We start from the raw sequence: 23,247 nt of genomic DNA on the forward strand, positions 1-23,247 counted from the left end.
ATATTGTGTTTTGTCATATTTTCTCCAATCTGATTTTAAAAGAACACAGTTTAAAATCTCACACTTCTGTTTGAAAATACTTGTAACAATCATAGGTGAAATAATACCTAAGATGACTGAGAAATTAAAGGTGAAAATATATTTCTTGGTATTTTCACTTTGTTTACTTTGCACAAGTGACATCACTTTGTTTTGTCACAAAAATTGGACAAAAAGAAAAGGGGATGCATGTTATATCTGAAACCATTTCTGACTCAGCTTTTGAAACTGACTAGATTTCAGGGTGATAGTGGCCCAGTAAATCAATGCAGGTGAAGGCTGCCAATGTTCAACTTTGTCTAGGATGCTGTTCCCACTAATCTAAAACTGAGAGCTGCATTAGTGATTAATATCATTGATGGGGTGAGGAGTGAAAGGAGGAAGTGGTCATGTAAGGATGCTCTAGAACAATAAAAGTTTATCACTTTACTTGTGCTTTCTTCATTCAACAGAGTTGGTGGGTCTGGAGGCTGGTCCTCCAAAGGGTGTGAGCTTTTTTCCAGAAATCAGAGCCATGTTTCTTGCCAGTGCAATCACATGACCAGCTTTGCAGTCCTAATGGACATTTCAAAACGAGAGGTGAGTGGCCACACTCATGCAGCTGCTGGGCTAAGGTGTTTTTAAGAGGCTTCAGGTGTGATTTAAGAGCTTTTCCCCAACTGGTTAATTCCTTCTTTGCTTTCTCCTGCAAATAAAGCCAACAGCATGTCAGAGATGTATTCTTGTAGTGCCTGCCAGTGCTGCTGCAGTGAGGCCTATGTCCATATTTTCATTGAGTTTATTACATGGACATAAAAACGTAGTTCTGGACTAAAAATTGATGCACAAGACTACAGATTAGAATATTGTATGGGTAGGGGGGACTCCTTCTCAGTTCAAAAAAGGCTGCTTTGGGCTGAACTCTGCTCGGCTGTAGAGGGCCTGTGCAAGGCCCTCTCCATCACTAAAGTCCAGCTATGGGGTAGCAGTCACATGGCTTGGGGGTTCTTGCACACTGCAGACCGGGGGCTCTGTGCTGTCCTAATAGATGGATATGGAGAAAGCTAGCAAGGATAATCAGGACAGGGGTCCCCACATGTGTTTATACAGAGCCAATGTTTGGGAACCCCCAAATAGGTTGTGTGGAGGAGCTGTGGCAATTATTCCAGACCATATATTCATAGATTTAAAGGTCAGAAGGATCTGTTTGACCTCCTGTATAACAAACGCCATAAGCCTGCCCCAGAATAATTCCTGTTTTATTAGAAAAACATCCAGTTTTGATTTAAAAATTGCCAGGGATGGAGAATCCCCCACAACTCCTTGGTAAATTGTTCCAGTGGTTAATTACCCTCACTGTTAAATATATAAACCTTATTTCCAGTCTGAATTTGTCTAGCTACAGCTTCCAGTCATTGCATCTTGTTGTATCTTGGTTTGATAGACTGAAGAGCAAGATATTGAATATTTGTTCCCCATGTGGATGCTTATAGACTGTGATCAAGTCATCCCTTAATCTTCTCTTTGTTAAGCCAAATAGATTGAGCTCCTTGAGTGTCTCGCTATGAGACATGTTTTTCTTTGCTTTAATCAATCTGATAAGGATGAAGACTTCTTCCCACACCACAGGTGGCTGCGCTTTATAGATATGTGAGTGGTCCTTATGTAGAAATGTCCACATGCTCCCCTCATCCAGAAATATGTAAATGGGAACGAACAAAAATGCATAAACTTAACAGCTCCACTGAAATTTGAGTGTCTGTAACTCTCCCCACACAGTCTGTAAGACAGATAGGGTCCAGAGTGGGCAGGCAACAAGGCCCAAAAAGGCAATGGAGGTCTTGTGATTATTTGGATCCTTGCTCTCCACCCTGTGTACCCACTCTGTATTGCCCTACGTCCATGCCCCACCCCATTATGCCTTCGCCTCCCCCTCCCCAAGCCATAGCAGCAGAGCGAGACTGGCAGTCACACTGTTACTGGTGATGACGTCCTGCTGCATTCTGTGAGTGTGCAGAGAGGAGCCACAAAGCATGTAGTGGAGAGTTACTGCTGCTCAAGGCACAACCTACTCTGTAAAGAGTGTGTGCTGTCTAATGCCTGCCTACTCCTGGTCAGTCTGGGGGCCTTGATGATCTTTTGAAGAGGGGAAAATGGCTAAAGGGAGGAAGGGAGCATCTTGTTAGCCTTTTCCCCCTCTCCATAGGGACCCATATTTTTCAGTGCAGATTTGTGAGCCCTCTGCCCTGCACAAAAGATCATCTCGGTTAAAGTTAGTTAAAACCCTTGCAATCTTTCTGGATGAAACGCCATCTGTGGAATGTAATGTCCTGATTCCAATTTCTTGCTTTGTTTGTTTGCTGGCAATACTCATGGGAGGAAGCTAAGCAAGATTTGGACATAAAGACGGCCTTGTTTTGCTTTGTGCCACAGAGAGTCAAGTTTGACAAACTAACCACTAATGCAAAGCTCATGAAAATTCCAAGTTCCCACCTAAGAAGTTACAGTTGTCATAGAAGTAGAGACTCATGTTCATCTTTCTAAATATGATTGTACTGTAGTTATCTATAGTTAAGCATCAGTTTTACTTAAATCCAGAGGCCAGATTCAGATCAGTATGCTCCGCAGTGCACAAAACAACACTTGTCAGTTGAAAAACTACAGTATAGATCTTGTGAAGTTGCCAATTTGAAAAGAGTTAGATTTTAATTTACTATCTTGAGGGGTTCTTGCTTGGCACATACTGATTTCCTGTTAACACTGATTTTCTTCAGGAAGCTGTAAATCAGGACAAAAATAAAACTGGTTTGGTAGTTTGAAATTCACTTAATGGTGGTTTTGTATTTTTAATCCCCCGAGTGAGCTAGTTTTACCCGACATGTAACAGGGTTTATGATACATTTTCTTCATGCTCAAAAGGTTGAGTCCCCACTTCCATCTGTTCTGTAGTAAATTTTCTGCCTGGATATTAGCTAAAAGTTAAATTTTTTTCCTAAGAAATAACATCAGACAAAAAACATAATTAGAAGGAAAGCTTTACAGAGATGTTTTTAATCTGTCACTCCACAGAATGGCGAGGTGCTTCCTCTGAAGATAGTCACTTACACCACTGTATCCATCTCATTGGTGGCTTTGCTGATGACCTTCATACTGCTAGTTCTGATCCGAACACTGCGTTCAAACCTACACAGCATTCACAAAAACCTGGTGGCTGCCCTTTTCTTCTCAGAATTGGTCTTTCTTATTGGAATCAATCAGACAGAAAACCCGGTAAGAGCCAGTTCAGTGCTTTTGGGATACCAGCTGCCATTCAATGACTGAAGCTTTGTGTAAAGCTGTAAATAGAGTGTTCACACTGCAAGTTTTGATCATTTGTTATCTATTTCACTTTTTCTTTTTTCTTTTTTGGGGGGGCTGGAGGGAGCACGAAGGTTTCATTTGTATGAAGCCTACACCTTTTTATACACCACTCATTGGGAAGAATAGTTGTCCCATTAGATAGGGAAGGTATTTTTTTCCCCCAGGTAACAGATGAAAACTGCCCCCCGAAGGGCAAATGTGACATAAGAATTGAACCCCAAACATACTGATTTCCTCCTTTGGTTCTGCCTGATAACATTCTACCTCACTTTATCTCTCCAGTACTGTGCAGAACAGACTCCTTTAGAAGCCCACGCAGAAGCTCCTAGTGCCGAAAGGCATGTCACCAAGCACCATGTCCCATGTTCGGCTCCTAGTGCCGAAAGGCATGTCACTCAAGAGCAGTGTGCATGTCCCACACTGGCACCGGTCATGCTGGAGAAGCCGATTGCCTGGCACAGGTAGCTTGCTACCTCCTGGCACAACAGGGAAACCCATTGCCTAGCACTGTGCTTTCCATTCACTGTGGTTTCTGGCTTTGGCATAGCATGAATATTTTTATAGCTTAGTGCAGCCTTCTCTTGCACCGGCCAGTGTGCATGGGGAAACGCAACCTGGATTGAAACTGTGAATGTGGGAAATACAATATGCATGACATTTTCATGTTTTATAATCAGTGCCTCATTTGTAGCCATTTTTATGTAGCAATTATTATTATTTATTAATGGCATCCAAAATGTACTGGGTTCCGTGCATACAGGCAAAAGGAAAGGTTCCTGGACCAGAGAACTAGTAGTCTGCGTAAACAGCCAATGTACAGATGGGGCATGGAGTTGCAGTGAAAAGAATATAAAATCATACAAACAAGCTTTTACAATTTAGACCATTAGAAATGTTTCGTAAATATTATTTGAATGTTCTGTTAGACATATCTTTAAACAGCCTTTACTCTAAATCCCAGATAAGTAACTTGAGAGAGAAGGTAGCTATAAACACAAGTGAAGCTGATTGCATTGATTTTTTCATTGTCCAAGGGGAGAGAAATGCAAAAGACATGTAGATTTGAAGACTAGAAGGGTCCATTGTGATCATCTAGTCTGATCTCTTGCATAATACAGGCTAAAGAGCTTCAATCCAGTACTTTCTGCATCAAGCCCATAAGTTCCGTTAGGACTGTAGCATATATTTTAGAAAGATATGTGGTCTTGATTTAAAGACTTCAGGTGGTAGATTCTCTATCATATCCCTAAGTAAGTGGTTACAAAGTACCCTCGCCATTAAAAATTTGCACCTAGCATAAATATGTCTAGTTTCAGCCTCCAGCAATTGCATCTTATTATACATTTTCTGCTAAATTAAAAATGTATCTACTGTCAGAAATCTCTTCCGCCTTTAGATGCTTCCAGATCATGATCAAGTCACTTCTTACGGATAAACAAAATAGATTGAGCTTCTTGAATTTCTCGCTATATGAGGCATGTTTTCTCAGACCTCAAATAATTCTTGTAGCTCCTTACTGAATCCTTTACAGTTTTTCAACATCCCTTTTAAAAGTGTGGATGCCAGAGCTGGACACACTATTCTTTAATAATGGTATCACTAATACCATATACAGAGGTAATACGACTTCCCTCCTCTTACTTCATATTTCCTGGCTTATACATCCAAGAATTGTGTTGGCCTTTTTATTATTATTAATTAATTAATTTATTATTAAATTTATCACACTGGGAATTCATGTTCAGTTGGTTATCTTCCATTACTGCCAAGTCCTTTCCAGTGTCATAGAATCATAGAATATCAGGGTTGGAAGGGACCTCAGGAGGTCATCTAATCCAACCCCCTGCTCAAAGCTGGACCAATCACTGCATTCCTGTCTCCCATTGCAAGTGTGACCTACAGTTTTTATTCCTAGAATTGTGACCTTGCATTTGGCTGTATTATAATGCATGTTGCTCAGATAAGCCCCTTACCCAAGTGATCCAGATGGGTCTGTATAACTGACCTTTCCCTATCATTATTTACCACTCCACCAATTTTTGTGTCATCTACAAATTTTACTAACAATGTTTTTATATTTTCTTCTAGATCATTGATACAGATATTGAACAGCAGTGGGCCAAGAACAGATAACAAATCCCTGCAGGACCCCACTAGAACCCCTCCCCCCCCATTTACAATTACTTTTTGTAAACTGAATGCCGAGTTAATTGATATAAAAAAAGTAGACTAGCTCATTTTTAGCAAGGTAATTCCGAAGCATTGTTAATACCATCAGTATTACTTCCTGGCATTTTCATACTGCAATGTCCATTGTGTCAGGGACATGACCACCCTTTTCATTTTCCTCTCCATGATTCGGTTACTATAATTTACTGTAATATCCTTAACCTTAAGCCATTTTAAAAAGTCTTTTTAAGTTAGAGAATACATTTTATATCATACAAGGCCACTCCTTACAACCTCCCCAGTCAATTTAAGAAGCCGGGAGGACTGTAAGCTATGTGTGTTTGAGGGAATTATTCATCTGTCTGTGTGGAATGAGAGTTGTTTAACGAGTCATGCACTGATGAACACAAAATGAAAAAGAATGTTGGAGCACAAATAATACTAAGGGGCTGGCACTGGGCCTGGCTTTTATGGGTTTCTGTAAATGAACAATCACATTTCAGGGAGAGGTTTTTAATCCCCTGTGGACTATTGATAAACAGACAATGATTTATTTTCTCTGTTCCTTACCTGAAAAAGGCAGAGTTTCAGTGCTGCAGCCTGCACAGATATTTGCCAGTGGAAGCATAAAGAACCATACCTTTGTTAATATAGCAAAAGAATTTTTATTTTGAGGGCTAAACTTTCAGCAGGACTTGGTGTATTAAATTTGATGGAATTTGATGTGAGGGATAAAAGAGAGAGTCAAAAGTGTTATCCTGACCCTGTCACTATCCAACATGAACAGTTAAACTTGCTTCAGGGTTCTGAGTACAGAGACTTTGGCCTACTTAGACCCATGTCAAACAAGTTAGAAAGGTCATGCCAGAATCTGAAAATGTATTGATTGTGATGTACAGAATAGAAAGAATCCAAAACAAAGCATAAAGCGTTTTGAAATTAAAATTGAGTGGTTATGCAAACCAATCTTAATCAAAACTTTCCAAAGGATATCGGGTAGAGTCCCTTGTTTTATCAAATACCCCTTCTTAGGAGGGAAGAAGGTGTTAGTTCTGTTGTTGGATTTTTAACTCAGCTCTGGGTTCTTATGATTATTCCCACTTTTGGCAAAACAGACAGAAAAAAGGGGGAGGAAAAATAGGACAGCAAAGGTGGGGGGAGAATACAGCTTTCTGTAAATTCACAGGCTCAGGGTGGCTGGTCGGTCATGGACGCATGCTCTGGGTTAGCAGCTCATCCATGATGGATGTTGCTCTGGGACTTACTTGCCCAGTCTGGGACATCATCTGGCTAGTCTTGGCAGATCTCTCACTTTCATGAGTCCTTCTTAGATTGAACAGAGCTAGATCTCACATGTATCAATCTGTGATCATTGCTGGTGATGGTCAGGCATCTTCACAACCCAGTTGAGGGTCTGGATGTCTCCGAAGATCCTTGAGGTTCACCAGCAATGGGCAGAGTTTCAGGAGTGCAGCAACAGCCTGTTAGCCAGTCCCAAGGGAATCCCCCAAGCATCCATGTTTTTGTTCTTTGAAGTCTTTTTTTAAGGGTTCAGAAAGGGGTATAATGGGTGGAATAGACCATCTACTCATTATCTACACCACCAATTAGCCTAATTACCAATATCCCAATTTTGTCCATCATTATCTAGTTTCAAACTATTACCTTAGTCTAGTCTTGGTTCAGATCAGTGGCCCTTTTTAGTTCATACTTAACCGTACTCTTTCTATCATTTTGAGTTGTTATTCATTCTATAAACTTTCACCCATCTTCCAAAAATTGAACTGCAATTGGGGTAGGCCTGCTTAGACCCCAATTGTTACACCGTTGGAAAATTAGCTATGGTATCCAAGATCCTTTGGAATTCACCTTAGGGCTAAGTGGTCCTTTAGTAGTGCATTAATCTAGTGCTGGCCCTAGCATGAGGTATTTTTTCCTTCTACTTATTAGGTTTATGTACCTTTAACTGAGGAGACAGTGCCTCGGAGAGAGGTGAGACTTAATGTTTACAAGTGCTTAGATCGCATAAGGCTCTAGGATGAAGACTGTGGCCAGTAACTGCATTCCTCAGGCATAATGGAACTTTTTACCACCTGGGTAAAGCTCATTAGTGCAGAGGTGGAGCTTTCTCAGGGGCCAGTCCAAGCCTGAGGGATGAACTCCCACAGGAACCCAGAACCATCACAAACTTCATCACCTTCCACTCCTGTGCAAGGCGCACTTCTTCCGCCTGGACTGCTCTAGTATAAACACACAGCAGCATGTACATTAAAAAAAACAAAACCATAACAAAACCCTACCAAAACAAAACACTCCACTGCACACACAATCCTCCCCCTGGGGAGAGGATGTGAGAGAGAATGAACTTCACGTGGCAGATGTTAGCCACATCACTTAAGGCACTATTAGAAGGTTCTCAGGGCTTATGGGGATTAGGGAAGTATATGTAGAACCTATGTAGATGTCTTGGGGGCTTTTAGTTGTAGATTGGCTTCAGGATAGGGATCAGTCAGCCCCATAAAGCCCTAATGTACCATTTGTAGTTATCAGAGTAGCAGCCGTGTTAGTCTGTATCCGCAAAAAGAAAAGGAGTACTTGTGGCACCTTAGAGACTAACACATTTATTTGCGCATAAGCTTTCGTGAGCTACAGCTCACTGCATCGGATGTTCATGTGGCAGCTAAGCCTGCTTTGTTGAATCCATCTGACTCTTTGCCATTGTGTATGTGTTACATTGTCAGGAGGACGATCTATATGATCCCTCAGACTGTGAAATGGAACCAAAAGTCAGAGGTTGCAATCAGCAGCCTTGCTAAGAAACTTTTTGCCTCTTGGCTTCCATCTTGGTTTTGTGAATCTTAAACTATTAAAAGTAGTGGAGACTCCATGCCTTGCTTCTGCAAAAATGCTGTTTTCTTGTTAAATTGTTAAGTGTTGCACACAGAACAAGGTGAGTGTGTTAGAATGGCCCAAGCCATCAAAGGTACAGCAAATACGCACAAAGAAATTAACTTCAGAAAAGAGTCCTAGGGGTGGGGGTTTAATAACTGAAAGAATTTTAGACTGAAATATGTAATTCTCAACAGTCAGACCACATGCAGGCCACACAATCTAAAAATAAAGGCTTACAAACTCACTTTCCTTAAAGCTCTTAAGACTATGACAAAATAATTAAATCAATTTTAATGTACAGTTTTTTTCAAAGACTTATTAATATTTTCTTTAACATCTAGTGAATATCCAGTCTTGTGTGTGTTGCAAGGGTCGTTGGTTCAGCAGGAGCAGCTGTAATCTCAGTGTTCTTTTCCCTTCCCCAGTTTGTGTGCACTGTGATAGCCATCCTCCTGCACTACTTCTACATGAGCACCTTTGCCTGGATGTTTGTGGAACAGCTCCACATCTACCGCATGCTGACTGAAGTGAGGAACATCAATTTTGGACATATGAGGTTCTACTATGTCGTTGGTTGGGGGATTCCTGCTATTATAACAGGTAGGGGAAGTAGGTCACCAAAGCTGAAAAGGCAAAACAACTTCATTCCTTTCCCCTCCCCCTCTATTTAGGACAGCATTAAAGCATGTGCTTAACTTCTGTTGTAGTCAGTGGCGCTTAAGTGCTTTCCTGAATCAGGGCAATAACCACCAGCAAACAAGAAGACATCAGACTGAACTAGACAAATCAGCACAATGAATGCTGCTTGCCCTAATGAAAGTAATTTTCTGATATTTACAGCGGTAAAAACATATTTGAATTCAGATCAAATCAAGATGTATTGAAAGCACTCGGAAGTAACATTGTATTGTAATTACTTACTCTGTAGGTTAGAGAGATTTTGCTCGTCCTATGCTGGTAGACTAAGGTTATGTCTACACTGCGATAGAACAGCTGCGATAGAAAGTTGAACTTACAAATGTAGAATTATGCTTTCAAAAATAAAACAATGTAAAACTTTAGAGCCTACAAGTCCACTCAGTCCTACTTCTTGGTCAGCCAATTGCTAAGACAAACAAGTTTGTTTGCATTTGCAGGAGATAATGCTGCCCACTACTTGTTTACAATGTCACCTGAAAGTGAAAACAGACGTTCACATGACACTGTTGTAGCCAGCATTGCAAGATATTTACGTGTCAGATGCACTAAAGATTCATATGTCCTTCATGCTTCAACCACCATTCCAGAGGACATGCATGCATGCCGTGAAAGTGTTCTTAAAATGAACAACATGTGGTGGGTCATCATCTGAGACTGCTATAACATGAAATACATGGCAGAATGCGGGTTAAACAGAGCAAGAGACATACTATTTTCCCCCAAGGAGTTCAGTCAAAATTTAATTAACACATTATTTTTTTAACTAGTGTCATCAGCATGGAAGCATGTTCTCTGAAATGGTGGCCAAAGCATGAAGGGGCACGTAAATACCTTGTAATGCCGGCTACAAAAGTGCCATGTGAAATCCTGTTCTCACTTTCAGGTGACATTGTAAATAAGAAGCTGGCAGCGTTATCTCCCATAAACGAACTTGTTTCTCTTAGCAATTGGCTGAATAAGAAGTAGGACTGAGTGGACTTGTAGGCTTTACATTATTGTGTTTTGGAGTGCAGTTATGTAACAAAAAATCTACATTTGTAAGTTGCACTTTCACAATAAAGAGATTGCTACTACAGTACTTGTATGAGGTGAATTGAAAAAGACTATTTCTTTTGTTTAGCATTTTTAGAGTGCAAATATTTGTAATAAAAAATAATAATATAAAGTGAGCACTGTATATATACTCAGTATTCTGTGTTGTAATTGAAATCAATATATTTGAAAATGTAGAAAAACATCCACAAATATTTAATACATTTCAATTGGGATTCTGTTGTTTAACAGTATGATTAAAACTGCGATTAATTGCGATTAATTTTTTTAATCACGATTCATTTTTTTGTTAATCGCCTGAGTTAATTAACAGCACTAACATATCTATATTAGAAAAGTTCTGCTGCACAAGTGGAAGGGCAGCACAGTGCACAGAGAGGTTTTGTGGGCTGGGCTGGAGGGTTCTGTAGATAGCGTGGCAACCCTTGTCATGCCAGCTGAATATTACTGAACTGAGAAATTTTAAGAAAGATTCTGTGCCACCTGTATTAAATTCTATGGGCTCAATCCTACCCTCAGATGATGTACCCTTTTAATTTATCATTGATTTCAGTAGTAGTTGAACAGTGTTCCTGAGAGAGCCAAAGCTAGCCCCATTCACTTAGAGGATTATAGGATGGGATTTGGAAAGTGAAATCACTTTTACTGTAATCTTAGAGCCAGATGTTTGGCCAAATTGTGGTTAAAGCCCCACTAATGGCAGGATTGAGTCCTGAGCACTGAGTCTGTGTCTGCAGAATTACAGCTGTATAAAATATTTTACGGACCTTTAATCATTTATGGCTAATTCTTTCTGGGTGGTGACTGCTAAAGACTGTGGTGCAAAAACCAATTATAGTGAGAGGGAGAGGAGGCAGTCCCATCTCAAGTCCATACTTCAGAGGAAACAGATCCAATATCCCTTTGCCAAACAGCCACAGATGAATTTTCATAGCCTGGAAGGCCTGTACCAGATGTGAACGTTGGCTTTGGGCCAAACTTTAAATAGGCAGGGTGAAATACAGCTACCTTCCCTCTACCCTACTCAGTGACTTTTCATCAAAGCATTAAGGCCCCTTTCAGTGAATTATTTATGAATGTATTGGACTATGTGCACAAGTACTCTCATATAAGTGAATGAGGTTATCATGCTTAAATGCCTTGTTGAATCAGGACCTAAAGGTATTGCAATTACCATCTTCCTGACTCCCAAATAATATAATGTGCAATAGTCATCTTCCTTATAATATCTGTCAAGTGCCTCTCTGGGATAAATTTCTGCATCGTTAAGAAGGAATAGCTGTGCAGTGTTGTACAGAAAATAAGTTGATGGTCTCAGCCATTTCTACATGGACAAGTGTCAACATTGCAAAATCTACCACCACATTTGGCATCACTGTAGGTGCTCTGAGCAAAGAGACTAAGGACTGTATGGGCATAGGGACTGTCCTAGAGATGGCTTCCCCAGGCCAGGATTGAAGTAGATTACGCTGCTTCTGCCCAGGCTGTAACCTGTTCTGTGAAAAAATGTCTCCATTTTCTAGAGCTCTCATTCATAAGCACTAACACAAGGTTGTTGCGTTTTTTTGGTTTTTTTTTAAGAAAAGAAGGAATTGCTTTACTTACCCATGAAACTACAATATTTGGTTTCAAGCCACTGCTAAAGGAGGATCTCTTAGGTTGAGACTTTCATATCTGTTTGGTTTATAAGAGAAATAATTATGTATGTCATTATGGGGCACTGACTTATTGAAATTTCTCAAAATGTCTCTCACCCTAAATGCTTTGTTACTCTCTCTTAATCCTGCTATATAAAATTAATTGAAACTGAATTATTGTGGCACACACATTTATTATAGGTTTTATATGGTCCAACTTCGTATTGGTCAGCGGAAGAATTGGGAGTAGTATTTAATATGGAATGATGGTTGGTTTTATGTTTAGACTTTGGAAAAGTGTAAGTGTTGTTTTCTATTTCTGGAATTTCTTATTAACCACGTTATCGTTGTTCATCACTCGGATTGATTCTAAAACCTTGTGATTGATTAGGCATGGTATAAACATCCCGATCCTACAGTGATCATCATTAATTTTCCCTGTTATCCTTTTCTTTCTGTTTTGTGATTTAGGTCTTGCTGTGGGTCTGGACCCACAGGGCTATGGGAACCCTGACTTCTGCTGGCTTTCTGTTCATGATACCCTTATCTGGAGTTTTGCAGGCCCTATTGTGATCGTTGTGGTCGTAAGTATTGTGGAGTTTGCATCTTGCGCTGACTGTTCTCTGTTACTGTCTTTTTATTTTTGTTTGATCACTATCTATTCATAATCTTATTTAAATGTGAAACTGTTGTATCCAATCTAGAATCCCTTGTGAAAGTAAGTGCAGTTCACATGAGTACTCCCATTGAAATCAATGGACCTACTTGCATGAGAAAGGACTGATTGTATGAGTAAAGGTTACATGGTCAGGCCCATGTTTTCTACTTTTTCCTACCCCCTGATGAGAGTTTCATTTAAACTCATTGTTTAGGGCTGTCTTATCAGATTTGTATTAATGCAAACTCAGTAGCATAGTATCCCAAGAAGGTTGCTAATGGTCATTGGCTCAAAGCTCAGTCAGTTTGGCAATATGAAGAAACCCCTAACAACAAGAGAAAAGCTCTTGGCACTGAAGACTTTTGATGTTAAAAAAATTCCATTGTCAGTGAAACACAAGCTCTGATAAGTTCAGGAAGAAAGATCTACTTTGTGTTATTTACATTTCCCTTTCAGATCAACACGGTCATCTTTATACTAGCAGTGAAAGCATCATGCAGACGAAGACAACGCTCATTTGAAAAAACTGGAGTCATGTAAGTTTGCAGTCAAGGCTCAAAAACTGGTGAGAAGATCCCTGACCAGGAATAATAAAGAGACAGATCATGTCCTCTATAAAGAGAACTGTAGAGGGTGGGGAAAGAAGCAGAATGCTGTACAAACAGGGGCAGTTTGTGCTGGGCAGAAGAGGCTGAACCAGTGTGCCATCCTTTCTCCCCAACCCCACTCCTGGGCTCTGTAGAAACCCCTCCATGGACTAGGGGCTCTGCATCTTTGGTGGGGATATAGCAAGGCATGGAAGGGGAAGACATGAGGCCCAGAGAGTTCTCCCTTTCTTCCTCATGCACCATCAGATTTATAGGTGTGCCTCCAGGAGTGCTCTTTCCTGCTGCTGTTTTGGCAAAGGTCTTTTGAGGCAACATGTCCATCCCAATCCACAGAAGGATATGTTCTCCTCACCGCCATTTGAGATGGTCTGAGTCAGAAATTCCACATGCTGAAACTTGCTGAGTTTCCTGGCTCTGTGATAGACTGTTTCCATTTAAGTCATGTTTTACCCAAAGCTTGTAATTTACCTGTGAACTATAATGTGATTAGCTAGTGGTTAGACAGCCCCGTTTTTCAAATTAATAAACTATATGAGATTTCCCAAGGCATCCACTAACTGTTCCTTGAACACATGGACTGGTGGGCAGTTTTAGAAACAATAAGAAAAAAAGTGATTTCTTTAAAAGTTATCGTTTGTTTTGTTTTGTTTTTTAATCTCCTTAAGTGAAGAGTGTCTAATTGCCATATAATGGAAGGTCATATTTGTCCCAGAATCTATATTCTATAAAAACAAGCCTTTAACAATAGAACTATCTCCATAGTTTTTTTAAATGTAAGTGAAAATAGTATTTCTAAACAAATAAATACTTCCTGGAATATCTGCAATCCAAACCTTGCAACATTGTGCTCAGATAGGAGAACCTGAAAGTGAAACTGACAAACAGAACTAAAGCAGACTTTACTGATTTTATTGTCCATGGGGAAGAAATTCAAGAAGTAAACAAACAGCAGAGTGTCAAGGAAAGTGGACTTCTAACATGTTTGTTTGAATGGTCTAAGGTCTGAGTAGCTTGAGAGTAGTTCTCGGAATCAGGAGCTACTGAATTCTTTCTGTTCAAACATTCAGAAAGGGCCTGCCCAGTCACTAGGATATCCAGACGCTTATCTCCCTGTTCTATTCCTGACTCAGCCATGGCCGTGGGCAACTCATTTAACATTTCCCCAGCTGCTAATAATACTGCCTTGAGGAATGTGGCCTCTGAACATCCTCACTTATGAGATCTGCTAGTTGTGGCACTGAACCATGGGAAACTTTTGGAAAGTAATGCCAACCGGAGCATCATGCTGCTCGCAGCACCAAACTTCAGAGCTGAGATTGTGTAAGAGCCATGCAGCTCCAGCCTCAATCCCTCCTTTCTGCAGCAAATTGTGGATCTAGGAACTATCTCTCTGTGCCAGGAGAGAGAATTATTACTTGGTGCTTATTGACCACTTTATTTGTCAAAGTGCTTCACAGACATTAACTAATTAACTCCAGTAACCCAGTGAGGTACATCAGCTGGCATTATTAGCCCAATTTTACAGATAGGGAAACTGAGGCACCAAAAGATTAAATGACTTGTGCAAGATCACAGTGAGTCATTGACAGAGCCAGAATTAAGGTTCTGGCATTTCTGTCACCTAGACCCATAAACAGTTCACTGGGCCATGCTGCTGCTCCAAGCCAGGATCTGTGCCCTGTATAGTGAATGTGCATTCTAAGAGCAAAGTGCATTAAAAATTATAGCTGGCATATGGGGTGTTAGATTGTATTATTTTATTATTTTTCTGCCTTAATGCAATTAACTTTGTGTATTTACTTTAGCTCCGGGCTGCGAACTGCTTTCCTCCTCCTGCTGCTGATCAGTGCCACATGGTTACTGGGGTTGATGGCAGTGAATAGTGATGTCATGACATTCCATTATCTCTTTGCCATCTTCAGCTGCTTACAAGTAAGTTATATAACATTAAGTTACTGTACCTCTTCAGATCTAGAAAATGCTGCATATTGAACAGCCATCTCCCTGCAGTGCTGCTCCATTAACAGGGAAAATCCATTAAATCCAGTATCAAGCCAGAGCAGCTACCTTTTAAAACTGAGTTTCCAAATGAAGACGATGGAAGGTCCTAGGTGCAGTTTCCACCCCCTTTATCGCAAAGGGCGGAACTATCACACCCTTCAATAAATGGAGCTTTCTATTCTCTCAGTGGTTCCGGATGTACTGCTAGTGGAATTCATGGTGGGCAATTTCACCACTAATAAAAGGAAATGGTTTACCTCAGACACAACCTTCTGCCTGAGACTGTCAAATAAACTCTAGTTATGGTCTCTTCTGCGTTAACACTGGCGTTCTTGCTAGCAGTAGCAAGAAGTTGTGGTTTTCCACGCCATGTGGACAGCTTACAATTGAATTTACTGTAGGAAAGACAAATGGAGAAGATGACTTTCATTTATGTTAGAGAAGCTGTTAAGAGGTTGAAGGTCCTAGCACACACCCCAGCTGATCAATAGGGGCCTGGTGAGGAGATAGTAATGGGATTCAGAATCCAGTCACTATTTGAATTTGGTCCAGGATGGTAGTGACCAAAAGTCGATTGCGTCTTGTTGGCCTGTGTGAAATGAATGAATGGACAGGTATCCACAGTACAAAAACCATCATCAGAAATGGGGTACCCTGGTTGTCAGGCTCAGTAAAGGGGTCATGGTCCCTGCTTTCCTCTCAAGGTGGTTCCTTCAGCTCAGGGTGGAGGCACATTTGTGGGCCAGCCTGGGGGATGCTGACAGTGCCATTGCCTGTGTTACAGCTGGTCTGTATGGAAATAAATCCAGTTACTGGAGATGTAAATCCTTTCACAAACCTGAACAAAAATTCTAAAGTAAAATGATGTTAAATACAACATAAGTTCAGAGGGAAGAAAATAAGAGACTTACCTTGCCTGGAGAGTCACAGTGCTACATAATGTTTCACATCATTGCTTTCTTTGAACTTTTTTTTTTTTTTAAAGATATATTTTATGTGAATTTCATTAATGAGTAATCCCAATGAGCTAATGTCAGATACGACTAATTTGATTGAATGCTTAGAGAGAGCACGCCTTAAGCTTAATATTAGTCTACCTCAGTTGATTTGTCTGAAATCATGAAACACAGGCATCTTGGGACATTGGTGCTGCTGTAATTTCATGAATGATGAGTTCAAAGCAGTACACCTGCAACCTAAATAAATAACAAATTTGGCAGCTGCACCGAATAAACCCAAAACAAACACACACATGCTACAAAAGCAGCCCATAGATTACAGTGTTCCTGCCAGGAGTATGAATAATCTGCAAAGAGGCTGAATGTAGGAGTAACTGCTGGTTCAGAGGAATATAACACCTGTTAGCACATGGTCTCAACCCCACCCTTAACACTCCTCCGCAGCTCCTGTTTTAGAGGGTTTGCAGAGCGCTCTCTCTCTCTCCTCTCTCTCCTCTCTCTCTCCAGTGTTTTTAAGGGGATCTAGCACAGAAGTGGCCCACTTCTGCTATTCCCAAGGCTTCCACTGCTGTCTATGATATTTTGATGAGTTCCAATGTACCTTTCAGGATTTGGACCCATACCCAGTGTACAAACTCAAAAATATTAATGTTGGTACAACACAAAAGCACCCTGCAATATCCTGAACCATTCGACCTGAACTCTCTTGTGCACATTTGAATAGAATGTTTCCCTCCCAAACTACAAGGGTGCTAACAACCATCCTCTGAGATGCATCGTGGACTTCTCAGAGGAAAATTGTGTTTGTGTTTTCCCAGTCTTTTTGTGGTAATACAAGTAGCTGGTGGAAAAGCATGAATCCCTGAGGGATTGACCATTATCAGTTCACTAAGGACAGTAAGTGTTTAATGCTGTTGTGGTCAGTCATTGCCATTAAAAGCATGTACCGTACGCTGGAATTAAAAGCTGGTTTGAAAAAGGCCGTTCACTAATTTCCAGTTGTATTTTTAATCCAGTAGTAATAAATCATGCATTTATCTTAGATTATTTTTCTCTCTATGTCTAATAATCCAGGGGCTCTTCATTTTCTTCTTCCACTGCGTTTTTAATAAAGAAGTCAGGAAGCACTTGAAGAATACTTTAACTGGAAAGAAACCCCTTCCAGATGACTCTACTACAACAAGAGCTACATTACTAACTGTAAGAGGTCGACTTGGAAAAACGTTTTCTTGTTTATAGTTGTCAGCCACCCACACGTATAATTTTAACTAACTTGTCCATAACAAAATTAATTCTTTCTCCCTGTTTTGAGTGATTCACTGAAAGCCTTTTCATTTTAAAACAGAAATGAAAACTTTTGGGAAAAGGAAATTATTTTCTTCAAGTAAAATGGAGCATCATGAAGCTATTAGCTATTTGCACAAGACTTTGCAAATACTAGTGGCATGGCTTTTTACTAAGGACTTCTTTTTTTATTCCCACAAAGTTGAAAGTAAAGGCAATGTCTGTTAACTGTGGTTGTGCACCTTATTCTAAACTGATTATTTATCAGCAGTTTTCTGCCCAGTTTGTAAAATGTTAACTTGTATAAGTGGTGGTTGAAAGCTGTTAAGTAGAATAGCTAGCTGCCACTGAAATTATATTGCAATATTTTCACGTAAGTAAAAGCAATTCCTTGTTTATAAAAAGATTCTTGTTTACAGTTTCCCCCATAAGGTAATATGTAAAGATTTGTTCTGAGTAATTATTGCTTGGCACTTTTCATGTTCCTACTTACAAGACCGTTACTTAGTTCCCTGGGAGGTAGCTTTTATTATCTTCATTATACAGGTGAGAAACTGCGGCAGGGAGATTAAATATCTGATTCTCAAAAGTGTTGAGCAGTCACAGTTGCCCACAGAGAGGGTTAATGGAAAACTTTACCTCTGCCACTAGACCCCCTTCCATGTGGAGTCCCAACAAGAATCAATTCTCTCTCCTGCCCTACTCGACATTTATATGCAGCCATTAGGTGAACTAGTGAGATGACATGGACTCAATATACAGATGACACGCAGCTCCGCTTATCCTTCACTACCTATGATCCTACCACTAGCATCAAGATGGCCAGTGCTTGGACGAGTTCAGCTCATAGATAAAGAACAGCAGGTTCTTTAAACAGAACTGCAGTAACACAGAGGTGATGCTGATGGGCAAAAGAAAGCATTCTGAGTAGTTTGCAGCCACAATACAGCCTCCTTTGGTTGAAAGTACACACCCACAATTGGTCAATTCAGTCCATAGTTTAGGGGTATTCTTGGATTCCTTGCTGATATTAAGCTCTCCCATAAAAGCACCTGCTAGTAATGCTTTCTACCATCTCCAGTTGGCTAGGAGACTTAGTCCCAGCTTGGCAGATGAAGACCTGGCCTCATTTATTCATGCCTTTGTCACCTCTTGGCTGGACTAAAGTAACATGTTATACCTGGGCAGAAAGCTTCAGCACCTAGGAAATTCCAACTAGGATAGAACATTGCAGTGCAACACAGGCTACTGCGAACACACCATACCTGTCCTCTGCTTCCTACACTGACTTCTCATCGAATATCAAGTAAAGTTTAAGCTCATGGTCCGTATCACCAACGTGCTCATTGGCTTGGGCCCACAATATTTAGATGATCACCTGAATCTCTAGGATAAGGACTGTGGTCAACTACTCTCTTCCTCAGGCACAAGAAAATTCTACAGTCAGGGTAAAGCTTTCTGAGCTTTCTCAGGGGCTGGTCTGTGACTGAGACAAACTCCCACAAATGCTAAGGGTCATCACAACCGTTACTACCTTCCCTTTCAAAAGCCAGGTGCACTTCTTAAATCTGCCTCCTCTGATAAACACCAAGCAGCATATACATAAATAACCAACCTGCCCTGCTAAACCAAACCACTCCACTGAACGCAGAATTCTCCTGCTGGGGAGAGGATGAGAAAGAGATTGAATCACACATGACAGATGTTAGTCACGTTGCTTAATGCACTGCTGGAAGGTGCTCAGATACTGCGGTAATGAGCGCGTATAAGGACTTATAAAAAGAGAAAAGAAAGTCAATGGGAGCTGAGTTTGTGATGCACTTCTGAAAATCAGATGCTGTGTGACTTGTCAGTGGCCAGGGAAGAAGCCTGTGTCAGAGCTGGGATTACATCTCTGGAGTGTCTCATTCCCAGTCCTGTGCTCAGGCCACTCAAACGGTGATGCTCGGGAGCTGAGAGACATTGTTTGCAGTGGGGGGACGCAGTTCCTACTCAAAATGTGCAGTCTGGGGGTTCATGTACTTAGACGTTCCTCTGCTGTGTAGCCATTCTGGGGGCAGCTGAAGGAGAGATGTTTGTTTATTGGTTATCATTCACTACTACTACTTTTTTCCTCAGCGATCTCTGAACTGTAACAACACATATATAGAGGAGCCAAATATGTATCGCACAAATATTGGTGAATCCACAGTCTCCCTAGAAAGCACCATCAGGTCAGCCAAGAGCCACAATAGCTACCTTGCTTACATTCTCAGGTAATCGGGTGGTGGGTGCATGGCTTTCAGGCCTTTATTTTTCCCTTCTCATTGCTTTTGTGAGAAAAAAACTAACCAAAACCAACTAATGTTTTAGTTCAAATGCTACTAGTGAGATGAGAAACCTGTCCTGTTCCTTAGCAATTCTCTTTATGCAGTTGTTATCTTTTCATCTTCCTTTATGTATTTCTCATTTGCATGCAACTTTAGTGGGCAATTCAAACTATAATTAAAATGAAATACTAGAAGTATTTTTGCTATTAGTCCTGTACAGCTTGCCTGTTAAAATGTTAAATTTGACAGTGCATAATGGAGATTTAGGGTGGTCTCTGTATTTCTGTCTTGTCACTAAGACTAGCATGTTGACCAAAAATGTTGCTTCCCCATTTTTTAGGGATGAGGCTGCTCAGAAGCTCAGTGGGTCCTCAAGCCAAGCAAGGGCTGGTCAGACAGAAGCAGATTCCTCCATTTTTCATAGGAATCCATCAAAATCCAATGGTAAGAGCTTTTTGGAGAATTGCTTAGAACCACGTGTGCATTTCTTCCTCCTCAGCTTAATAAAGATACTTTCTTCAAAAAGATCCTATAATTAATGTAGTAACCTTTCCATCTTACTGTGTTTCACTCTCAATTTAAATAGCTGTACTGGCATGACAAGATATAAAGGTGTTGCCATAGTTATTGAGTATCTTTATCTGGGACATGGTTTCATAGTAGAAATATCATATGTCTATTTTGTATTAGGATCTATTTCTGATTTGATGGCAGGTTACCACAAATTGTGTGATGGTTTGTGCATTCTCTTTCCTTTCTCACAAAGTTATGCACAGTTTTTCTTCCTTGCTTTTCAGATGGAAATTTCTTACTGGTTGAAAGTTTGAGGAAGTGGCTTCCTTTTACTACTTTGTATTTTTTTCCAGTAAAGTAGGAAGTGTGTCTCAGTTTCATATTGTTTATATTTTGGATCTGGACAAATATATTGTTGCAGTTTAGCGTTGTAAGCATGCTTTTCAGTTTTCTGTTTCTATGTCTTCTTGGTGCTTTATGTTGGAGGGTGTATGTGTTGCTTTGACCAAGATGGCGCCAGATGACTATTTTGCACATTGAATAGCAGCGAGAATTGTGCTCTCCAGCCACTGTGTGTACATAGCAATTATCCAACAAATGAACTTCAGTCACTCTCTTCTTCTCACACGTTTAAACACATTTAAATTTTAGCAACAGTTACAGGAGCAACAATAGTGGACACTAAACCATATAAATTGTTAAAGTATCCTATCCAGTTAGCTGTACTGTGCAATTTTGTTTCACTTGATTTCCTCAGCTGAAGACTGCTGCACTAATAATCTAATCTCATCTGACTGGCTGGGCTGTGTAGGCATAAGCATTCTAAAGTGCCCATCACCACAGTATCTGGGAGCCTACAGTGGTTTTCTTTCACTCCATTCATTTGGCATGTAGATTTCCACAACTGCCTTTCAGGTTCTAATCCCTATGTTTTTTGCCTCCTCCACTTGCACAGAACATGATTCTGATTCTGACAGCGAGTTGTCTCTTGATGAACATAGCAGCTCTTACGCTTCCTCCCATTCATCAGAGAGTGAGGAAGATGGGATTGAAACAGAGAAAAAATGGAACACAGCCACTTCCAAAAACAATGAACGCGGCCCAATCCACAGCACTCCTAAAGGTAAAGCAGCTGTTCATGCTGTAGGAATAGATTTCTTTCCCATATTATAAAATTAATTGAGTAGTGGATGCATGGAATTGACCAGGATAGTGTACAGCTAAAGCTGTTTTGAATCCCTGTTTTCTTATTGGTGGTGATATCTAAGAGATCCTTGTTTCCTCAAGCTCAGAGGATTTGTCCCCTGTGGTGAATGAATGCAAGAACAAAGGACACTTGAGCAAGTGTGCACCAGCTACTTAGCGTACCAATGCAGCATAGCTGTTAGCATTGCAGAGGGACCCTGCAGACTGTTTCTCTCCACAAATGTCACTGGAAATAGCACTACACAGCTATCTAAATATCAGCAGAGGGAGGCAGGAAGAGGCGGCAATAAAAGAGCGTGGCAATTTGGGAAAAAAAGGAACACCTGCAACATTCCTCCCCCCCCAATACAATAGAATAATGGAGATTTCCTGGGGTCAGGGGAGGGCATGGAACTGAAAGGTTTGAAATTAACACTTGGTATCAGTCACGTGAACATTCTGTGCACCGTGTCCCTCTGTGACTCTTTGAAGATACAGAGAGACTGATATGGTCAGACAAAACTCAGTGGGTTTTGGCTCTCTGGTGTTCATTCACTTTCCCTTGCTTCATCCCATACAGGTTTTCAGTTCCCTTTTGATTTTTACATTCAAACAAACCCAGAGTAAAATTCAACCAAAATTGCTACCATTTTCCCACAAATATAAACTGATGTGATTGAAACTCAGCCCAGCCTTGGAGCAAGTTTTGGGTTAGAGAGTGTTTTCTACAAATCCATTCATTATTGTAGCAACTTGGGTTATGGCTGAATTGACAATGATGGCTTTAAATTTAGCTCTTTATAATAATACCTTGACAATGGTAGGTGCTTCCATCACAGCGTTTGTTCAGCATTGTGCATTTTCAGTTTAGCGAGCTATCCCAACGTTTGCTTTTATTAGCCTCAGGCATACAGGGCAACTTCTGAGTTCCTAGGAAACATGCTGCTGTAAGGCTGCACGAGATATCTCCTTTTTCTTATCAAAGAAATGCACAATTATAAGATTCCTTCATGGAAAGGTTAATCTTCTGGAAAGAACATTATAGAGCCATTCCAGTTTAAGGACCAGATTGTGCTCCACTGCTGGACAATGAGGGAGGGTGCAAGGGGATGTGCTCCCACCCCCTATGCACTGCTGGCCAGTAGAGCTAGTCAGGCACATAAGGGATGAAGAGTATGCTGCTGCTGCTGCTCCCACTCTGTGACAGGTTGCTCCAGGAATAATTCTGCCTTGGGGAAACAGAATTCCTCTCTGAGCTCCACCTGGGGCAATGTACCAGCACACTGCCACCAACTAGGACAGTATTTAACTGGCAGGATAGAGCCCTCCAGCAAAAGGCTGGCCTAGCTAATCTTTAGAAATGGTCTGCTGCAAATGACTGTTCCACTGAAACTGTTGCAGAGAATAGGACTAGTTGAGCAGGACTGGAGGAAAGAACCTCACCTTTTGCTGAAGGGTGGTTTTCGAGCCAATGTGTTTTTTTGCATTGCAGTTGATTCTATATCCAATCATGTGAAACCCTATTGGCCCACAGAGTGTGTAACAACAAGCGATGGGGAGGATCCAGGTGGGAAGCAGAAACTGAAAGTGGAGACAAAGGTTAATGTAGAGCTTCATAGGGAAAATCAAGTGAACCACAGCAATGAAGCACCTCGAGAAAATGAGAATGAAGGGCAACAGAAAGAGAATAAACCTATACAACAGCAGAATAACCAGCACCCGGAACAGAGGAAAGGTAAGTCAGCCAACCCAGTGCATTAGAAAGAAACAAATGAGAGATTAAGTGAAAAGTTTTGTAGATTCTGTGACGGTAACTCAGAGATCCCAGCTGAAGGCCTCTGTTGCCACGTTAGAAAAGTGGGGAATTTGCCAAATTCCCGTTCATTCCCTTCAGCCTACTGA

General features: G+C 40.7%; 1 protein-coding gene across 1 annotated transcript in view; it reads left to right on the forward strand.

Annotated features, from left to right (window-relative positions):
* The window catches only part of CELSR1 (cadherin EGF LAG seven-pass G-type receptor 1), a 265,989-nt gene that overhangs the window by 237,496 nt on the left and 5,246 nt on the right, over positions 1-23,247 (forward strand). The window contains exons 23-33 of the mRNA XM_073328377.2: positions 492-618; positions 3,088-3,288; positions 8,865-9,039; positions 12,300-12,412; positions 12,943-13,022; positions 14,900-15,026; positions 17,129-17,254; positions 19,457-19,593; positions 19,988-20,091; positions 21,116-21,283; positions 22,838-23,080. Coding sequence (XP_073184478.2) covers positions 492-618; positions 3,088-3,288; positions 8,865-9,039; positions 12,300-12,412; positions 12,943-13,022; positions 14,900-15,026; positions 17,129-17,254; positions 19,457-19,593; positions 19,988-20,091; positions 21,116-21,283; positions 22,838-23,080 — 1,601 coding nt within the window. The remainder of the gene's footprint in view (positions 1-491; positions 619-3,087; positions 3,289-8,864; positions 9,040-12,299; positions 12,413-12,942; positions 13,023-14,899; positions 15,027-17,128; positions 17,255-19,456; positions 19,594-19,987; positions 20,092-21,115; positions 21,284-22,837; positions 23,081-23,247) is intronic.

The sequence above is a fragment of the Lepidochelys kempii genome, chromosome 1, assembly GCF_965140285.1.
Source record: "Lepidochelys kempii isolate rLepKem1 chromosome 1, rLepKem1.hap1, whole genome shotgun sequence".
Taxonomy (NCBI): Eukaryota; Metazoa; Chordata; order Testudines; family Cheloniidae; genus Lepidochelys; species Lepidochelys kempii.